This window comes from Mycteria americana, chromosome 16, assembly GCF_035582795.1.
Source record: "Mycteria americana isolate JAX WOST 10 ecotype Jacksonville Zoo and Gardens chromosome 16, USCA_MyAme_1.0, whole genome shotgun sequence".
In the NCBI taxonomy this organism is placed as follows: Eukaryota; Metazoa; Chordata; class Aves; order Ciconiiformes; family Ciconiidae; genus Mycteria; species Mycteria americana.
Genome location: NC_134380.1, coordinates 13,661,910 through 13,669,486, shown reverse-complemented (window position 1 = coordinate 13,669,486; position 7,577 = coordinate 13,661,910). Strand labels below are relative to the sequence as shown.

At 64.7% G+C, this 7,577-nt stretch overlaps 1 protein-coding gene across 1 annotated transcript; it reads right to left on the bottom strand.

Moving 5' to 3' along the window:
• Positions 1–3,184: 3,184 nt before the first annotated feature.
• On the bottom strand, positions 3,185–7,035 carry NPTX1 (neuronal pentraxin 1). Its single transcript, XM_075518594.1, has 5 exons — positions 6,590–7,035; positions 6,206–6,413; positions 5,527–5,771; positions 5,260–5,439; positions 3,185–5,126 (listed from the first exon to the last, which is right to left on the bottom strand). The coding sequence occupies exons 1-5, from the start codon at positions 6,914–6,916 to the stop codon at positions 4,905–4,907; spliced, it is 1,182 nt and encodes a 393-aa protein (XP_075374709.1). The 5' UTR covers positions 6,917–7,035; the 3' UTR covers positions 3,185–4,904.
• Between the last annotated feature and the right edge of the window lie 542 nt (positions 7,036–7,577).

Sequence of the window (7,577 nt, the reverse complement as noted above, 5' to 3'; positions counted from 1 at the left end):
GAGGAGTGGGGAGAGAAGGATGGGCAACGGGGCGCAAAATGCCTGTGTGCGAGAGTGGTTTCTCTTCCACGTGAGTCGCCAGTGAGAAGTCGGATCAGAGCTGTAAATCCCGGCTGTATCCTGCCCTTAAGAACTCTCCCTCGCCCCCGTCAATATTTCTGAGCCATCTCCCGAGCCGTGGGGCCTGTCCTCATGCAGCCCAAGATCTCCATCTGCTCCGCTGCTCTGAAAGCCTCCTGGATTTAATGCACTCGGCGCTGGTGCGGGTAACGCTCTCCCTTATCCCTGCGCTTGCAGGGGATGCTAGGCTGGCTGTCACCAGCACGGCTGAGGCAGAGCTGGCGCCCGGGGCCACTCAACAGCTTTCAGCCCAAAGCAGCAGTTTCTGGTCGCCGGGTGAGGTGTCAGGATCGGTGCGTCTCGTTGACGGGCCTGTGCTGCTCGTCTCCTCTCGCAGGATCCTCCCTCCCTGCCTGCCGCGGGAGCTGGCATCGCTGCAGCGGCAGCAGCGCGGGGACCTGCGGGTCGCACGCCTGGAGCTGCTGCTGCTGCTCTGTGCTGAGCTGCCCGGGCAGGGATGGCCCCGGGGCTGCTCTGCCCCTCTCCGCGCTGCCTGAAATGGCTGCACCCATGAGGGCAGGCATGGGGGGTTCAACACCCGCGGGATTTTGTGGGGCTGAGAGGCAGATCAAGGGTCCCCTCGCAGCCTTGGGGAAACCGGGAGGTGGAGAGCCGGGAGGTTTGTTACCCTCCTCTTGATGCAGAAGTCGCAGCTCCTCCAGCTCCAGCCCCCTCAACCGTCACCCGCAGCCTCCCACCCGCTCTGCCCCTGCCGTGCCGCTGCCGCCCGCCTCGGGGAGCGAGGCAGCCCTGCTTTACTCGCTGCAACGTTTTCCAGCCACCAGCAGAAAAAACCCAATATGCCTGTTAGTGTAATTTTTGTATTGCAGTTTAAATTGTAGTGCAGCGCAAGGCTCCAGCTGAGGGTACCGTTTCCCCCTCCCGCGGTAGCGGGTGGGCACCGTAGCGTCCTCTTGGCACCTGGGATGGCCGAGCGTAGCTGGGGAGACGGCTGTCCCGCGGGCAGGGCCCCGCGCGGAGCTGGGGCAGGGCTGGGGTGGGCTGGCGGTGGCTGAGAACAATACAGGAGCTGCCACCGGTTCCCTGCGTAAAAATAGCATTCCCCTTGCAAAGATGTAGGCTGTTCCCAGTGACACGGAACCAAACGGCCTGTCCTTGGAGCAGCTGGTTTTCAGGGGCGGGGGGGAAGGGGAGGGTGTCTGCATTGCCAGAGAGGGCTGAGCTCTGCTCCGAGGGCTGGGGAGGAGAGCTGCCTGGGGAAGGGGGTGCGCGTGGTGGGCCTCGCCGGCTGGCTCTCTGCAATACTGGTGCCTTTGTAAGGCTGTCAAGGTGATGATGTAAATGACTTCTGCACCCGGGGGGGATCTGGGGAGTCGGGGAGGGGGAAAATCTTGGTTGCACCGTTCTCTTCAGCACCCCTTCTGTGTCCTCTGGCATCACACCTCTGCTTTGATTCCTGTGCCTGCGTTGCTCCGCACCCTGCTCACCTACGAGCCTTGGCCGAGGCTCCCTTGGCAGCCCATCGCTGCCTTCTCTCTAATCACCTGCAAGAGGGACTGATGAGCGGCACCTTACGCTCTCAGCCTGTCCCCTGTGGGGCTCAGTAAATTGCCCTAAAACGGTTTCGATGTATCATTCTACCTCTTGCCCAGGGAGGATTCCTGATGCTGACCGTCCCCTGACAAGGGTACCCAGCGCTTGTAATTCTGCATCTGCTTCTGTCTGTGGCTGGTGGCACGGGAAAACAGGCCGGGTCCCCAGACCTCAGACCTGCAGTTTGGCTTCAGGCATCCTCCCTCTCCCCCTCACCCTGTACACTGTATTACGATGGTTATGCCTTGAGACATCGTGAAAGGGACCTGGAGCAAACCCTCCCCAGGAAAACAGGCTTTATTAGGGTGCCAGGCGCTGGGTGAAGGAGAAGGGCCCTGGGGTGGCTGTTCTCCGGCAGCTGGAGATGCGGGAGGTGGTGGGTGGCCGGTCAGGGATGCCCCTAGCAGAGGCTGCGGTTGGCTGCAGACGTTGCTTGGGAAGATGCAGCACGAGCGGCCGCGGGACCCTCGCCCTCGCCAGCCCCCGGGAGCCGAGACTCGCCGGCCACAAGCGCAGCGGCAGCGAGGGCTCTGCTGAGTTATGCCGGCTGCGTCCCTCCGGGCCGCGTCACCGCGTCCTTGCTCTTACGGAGGCAGGAAGGGGAGTGCCGGTGTCACCGAGGGTCGCGCGGTGCCCAAGGCAGCAGCGCTGAACTGGACCCATACGCTCCCCTTCTCAGCTGCAATGGGATGGGGGGAGTTACAGGTGGGTGTTGGGGGGAATTCTTTCTGGCTGGTTATAAGGAGTAAATAACGGGTTTCCTACTTGTATCTTTGATGCTAAAAGCAATTTATCTGGCAAGTCTGTTCTGCAGCAGATGTGTAACAAGTGGGAATTTGTAGCAGTTACTCAGGAGCAGCGTAAGCCGCCCCGAGGCGCAGCCCTGCGCACACCACCCTCCGCTGCTAAGGCCCCGCGCCCGTGACGCACGGGTGGCCTCTAGCCACGCCGCCCTCCGAGCCAAGTGCCCCGGTGTCACCCCCGCGCTCAGATTTGCCCTCTGGAGCGATGCCTTCCAGGAACTGCCCTCGGAGCTCAGCCGGGCTCCCCGAAGGACGAGCGAAATGCCCCAAGCGCAGGTCCTGCCTGCAGGGAGGGAGCAGGAGCCGCAGGGTCCCGTGGGGTTTGGCAGCGGTGCCTGCTCCGGGAACGTTTGCTGCAGAGAGCTGACGGGCGTCGGGCACCGTGGGCTGCGGGGTGGCACTGTCCCTGCCCTCGCCAGCCTGGCAGAGGCAGCCGGAGGGAGCTGAGCTGCCAGCCTGCGTCTTGGGGGGGGAATAATCACTTTGTATGATGGTGTTGCATAAACCAGGGAAGGATGTCGTCTAACGGTACAGGAGGAGGAGAGAGCCCGGCAGGTACGGCTGGGGCTCAGGGGGTGCCCGAGCGGGCTCCGACCTTCCCATGCAGAGAGAGCAGCTCCCGGGCACTGGCTGCTCAGGGAACCGACACATTTAAGAGAAGCCATTGTCTTTCTTCGCTCTTTATTGTGTAAAAATAAAGTCAACAATTCATGTAATCTCGGCAATAAAATGGAAAAAGCATGAGTATCGGTAGAAACTGTGCATTTTCAGAACTGCTGATGCGGACTGGATGCGTAGTATATCGTAACCCATTCAAAACCCAAAGGAGACAGAGAGCAAGTAATAGGAAAAATGTACAGCTTTGGTTAGCAAAATAATGACAAATTAAGATACATTTATTCTCTCACCTACTATACACTATATACATTGTGTTGACATCACACCCTTTTTTTTTTGGCAAGTCTGACGCACCTGGGACTGTGGGTTAAACCTTTTCAGTGGTCTTGTTCTTCTCAGCAGGTTGTGCTTGTCGCTTTGCTGATGTGAACAGGTTCTTAGGAGGAACTTAAATTAACTCACGATGTTGGCTTTTTGTTTTTTAAAAAGAGCACAGTTTAAAATACGCTGCCCTGAGCCACAGTTCGTATGAAGGTATCTCGATCCGGGGGGGTGTCGCTGCCCGTGCGGCTCTTCGGCTGGGTGCTGGTTCCCTGAAGCGGCGGTGGCTGGGCCAGCTCTGTGCTCCCGGCCAGGGGCGGCCTTGGCCTTGCCCGGCTCCGTACGGGCCCCTCCGCTCGGCACGTCTTTGCCGCGTCTTTGGAGTTGGTCGGGGAGGCTCTGGAGCCCTGTGTGAATTCTCTGCCTCATCCTCCACTGCCGCCCGGGGCAGCCCTAGGGGTCAGTGGGGCGGGCTGGGGGTGATTTCTGCAATCTGTAGTACAAACCGGGAGTTTAGAAAAGGAAACCATACAAAATGCATCTGTTATTTCAAAATACGCTTCTTTATCTCTTTTTCCTGCAGAATCAAAGTACTTTTTTTTTTTTTTCCTCAGGGAGCACTGCTTAATTCTATATTTTTTTATCTTCATAAAAATACCTTTTTTTAACGGTAATAAACTTCCCTTTACAGTAAGAGAAACAACATAGTGTATTATCAAAAGCAGAAAGGCTTCAGACTTTCCAGTGGTAGCTAAACTTCCAGGGGACGGTAAAGGCTATTGTTCACCAGCTACGGCACGTAGGAGGCCTCGGGGGGCTGCAGCGGGGGGCCGGGGCACGTACCTGAGTGCGGCAGGTCGGGGAGCGGGGGGTCCCGCGGGGGGGTCCCGCCCCGCTGCCCGCCGCAGCCCGGGGCTATGGCTGTGGTGCTCTGGGGAGCGCCGGGGAAGGGGCAGCGGGGCTCGCCCGGGGAGGCGGGGGGGGGAACGGGGGGGTCACCCCTCCTCGGAGCCCCGGCCGCTGCCTCACCCCTGGCTGCCGGGAGGGGACATCGCAACCCTCCCCCGGCTCCGGGGGTACCACCCTCCCGGGGGGCTGCAGGCTGGAGGGAGAGGAGCCCCGAGGGGGGCTCCAGTCCGGGCCCCGCAGCCTTTTAAGGTGCCGGTGCCCGGGGAAAGCGGGGCTGCCCCGGCGGGGGCGGGCGGCAGCGAAGCGGGGACCAGGACCGGGCCCGGGGGGGGCGGTGGGACGGGGCGCAGCCGCGCCAGGCCAAGGCACGCAGGCGTCGAAGGACGTTGGCAAGACAGAAACCGGAGGGTGGTGGGGCTCCGGGGGCGGGCGGCCCCGCTGCCGGGGCACCCCCGCTCCTCAGGACACGACGGGTGGCTTCGTTCTTGGTTGGTTTTGCGCAAAAAAAGGAGGAAATAAGGGGAAGAAAAAAAAAAAAAAGAACCCGATGAGGAGGTTTTCTCTCGCTTGTCCGTGGCCCTAGTTGAGCTGGCGACAGGCCTCGAAAGTCCACTTGGTGGCCCCGCCGTAGATGTCGATGTTGGCCTCAGACCATGCGATGACGTTGCCCGAGAGCGCCCGGGTGCTGCAGGTGGCCAGGCCGTACACCTCCCCGGGGCTCAGCTTCCTGTCCCACACGTTGAAGTGGGCCAGCTCCCCCACGAAGGCCTGCGTGGCATCGAACCCGCCGCCCAGCGTGTCCTGCGGAGGAGCCACCGTCACGGGGACGCACGGCCGGGCTGCCCCATCCCACCCCGGGAGCACCCGGCCCCGTCCACCCCCTCGGTGTACCCAGCAGAGCAGGGACCCCCACGCCCGCGCCCCCGGCCCCTACCTGCTCCTGGCCCAGCACCAGAACCCCCTGGGGCTTGATGGGGTGGTAGGGTGCCAGGTTCTCGCCGCTGCCGGTCTGTGTGCCGTCCTGGTAGGCTTCCCACACGCCGTCCCGCGTGGTCCAGGTGACGCAGATGTGGTGCCACTTGCCGTCGTTGATGACAAAGGGCAGTTTGGCCACCTGCGGGCGGCGGGTCAGGGTGGTGGGCACAGGGGCCCCCCATCCCGCCCCCCAGCCGGGCGCCCTCCCCGCTCCCCGGGGCCGTACCTTGTCGTTGATGAGGATCTCCATGGGGTTGTTGCCCCACTCAATGAGCACCAGCTCGTTAGCCTGCCCGGGCACAGCGTAGGAAAAGGGGGTGCCCATGCCGGGGGAGGCGTTGGACTTCATCCACATGCAGACGCTGAAGGCGTACATCTCGGGCAGGCTCTTCTTCACCTTGGCGTACATGTAGTTGGTGCGCAGCGGGAAGGTGAGCTGGAACCTGTCCGGGGGCCGGTTGTCCTTCTGGCCTGCGGGGGCCGAGGCGTGGTGGGCTCCGGCCGGACCCCCTCTCTGCCCGCTTTGGGGGTTCCCCCCCTTCCCTCCCCTCCCCACCCCGTTATGTAACGGGCCTGGAGACGGCAGCGGGAGGCAAATCCCTCCGGCACCGCACGGCTCCCTAATCCCCGCAGCATCCCTGGCTCGTGCCGCGGAGCCCGCGGGCACCGTCGGGCTGAAGCGGGCGGAAAGGGACGGCTCCGGGGCGGGAGACGGGCCGGGCCGGGCAGAGGGAGCGGCTCAGCATCCCGCCCGCAGGGAGCGGCTCAGCATCCCGCCCGGCAGCGCTCGGTCCCCGGCGAGCGCGGGGCGGAGGGGAGCGGGCACGGCCGGTGGCGGGGCGGGCTCCGCCGGGAGGCTGGTGCGGGTTGTCCCGCGGTCGGCGGGGCCGGGGAGCGCCCGGTACCTTTCTCCAGGTCGCTGATGCGCTGGTGCAGCGAGGTGAGGGTGCTCTCGATCTTGCCGCGCTCCTCGGACTCGTTCCTCGGGCTGAACTTCCCCTCCTCCAGGCTGTTCACCCGGGACAGCACCTGCTTCTCCAGGTCGTCGATTTTGTTCTGCAGGATGTCCTTCAGGTTGTTGGTCTGGCTGGAGGAGTTCATCCTGCTGAACTGCTGCAAGGGGCGAGCACAGGAGCGGGCTGTTACCGCCCGACCCGCCGCCGTGCCCGGGGGCTCCCGCGCCCCGCTCCGCTCCGCTCCGCTCCGGGCGGCGGCTCCACGGCTGCCGGGGCGGCTCCCCCGGGGCGGCGGGGAGCGCCCGGCCCCGCCGGCGGGACGGAGCCCCGTACCTCGAGGTTCTCCAGCCTGGTCTTCAGGGACTGCAGCGTCTGTCCGAGCTGGCTGAGGGTCTCGGCCGCGGGCGGCCGCGACAGGTCGCCCATGGTGTTCTTGGAGAAGCCGGCCTTCCTGCCGGCCCCGCCGCCCTTGGGCTCGCCGGGCAGCGGCTCCAGCACGCTCTGGCTCTCGCACCGGCCCAGCTTGGTCGTCAGCTCCCGGATGGTCTCCTTCTGGTTCATGATGGTCTCCTTCTGCTGCAGCACCGTTTCCCGCAGCTGCAGCACCGTGCTTTTCAGCTCCTCGGCGGAGCCGGTGCCGGGCGCGGAGGCGGCGCACATGTCCCCGTCCAGCGGCACCGAGGTGCAGATGAAGCGCGTCTGCCCGAAGCCCTGCCCGCGGCCGCGCCGGCAGAGCAGCGGCAGCAGCAGCAGGAGGAGCAGGAGGCGGCTGCCGGGGGGCCCCGCGGCCATGGCTGGGCTGGGGCCGGCTCCGCCGCTCTCCGCCGGGCCCACTGCGGCACGCGGCCCCTCTTATAGCGCCCGGGCGGGGCCGCGCGCCCTGACGTCACGGCGCGTGGAATCCCGGCCGCGCGACGGGGGGGACGCTCCCGCGGCCGGGGGGGGGAGCGGGAGAGTGAGAGTGAGAGAGAGTGAGAGTGAGCGTGACCGTGACCGTGAGAGTGAGTGAGAGTGAGCGCGAGTGAGAGTGAGCGTGTACGGGGTTGCGCGTACGGGCGGGTGTACGCGCGTGTCGGTGCGGGTGGGTGGGCGCGCGCGGGGGCGTGGGAGCGGGCGGGCGCGGCGCGCGTGTGTGGAAGAGATCGTGCAGCGGGGGGGTGTGGAGGGGCCACAGCCAGCGACTGCGGCTGGGGGTGCGGGGGGTGCGTGTGCAGGTGTGCGTGCGTGTGCGGGGTGTGCGTGCGCGGGGGGTGCGTGTGCAGGTGTGCGTGCGTGTGCGGAGGGTGCGTGTGCAGGTGTGCGTGCGTGTGCGGGGTGTGCG

Excerpts from the sequence above, each read along its gene's own strand:
- NPTX1 (XM_075518594.1), bottom strand. The coding sequence starts at position 6,916 with ATGTGCGCCGCCTCCGCGCCCGGCACCGGCTCCGCCGAGGAGCTGAAA. Across the intron at positions 5,772-6,205 it reads CATCAGCGACCTGGAGAAAG|GCCAGAAGGACAACCGGCCC; the intron begins GTACCGGGCGCT and ends CGGCCCCCGCAG. Across the intron at positions 5,440-5,526 it reads AGATCCTCATCAACGACAAG|GTGGCCAAACTGCCCTTTGT; the intron begins GTACGGCCCCGG and ends CGCCGCCCGCAG.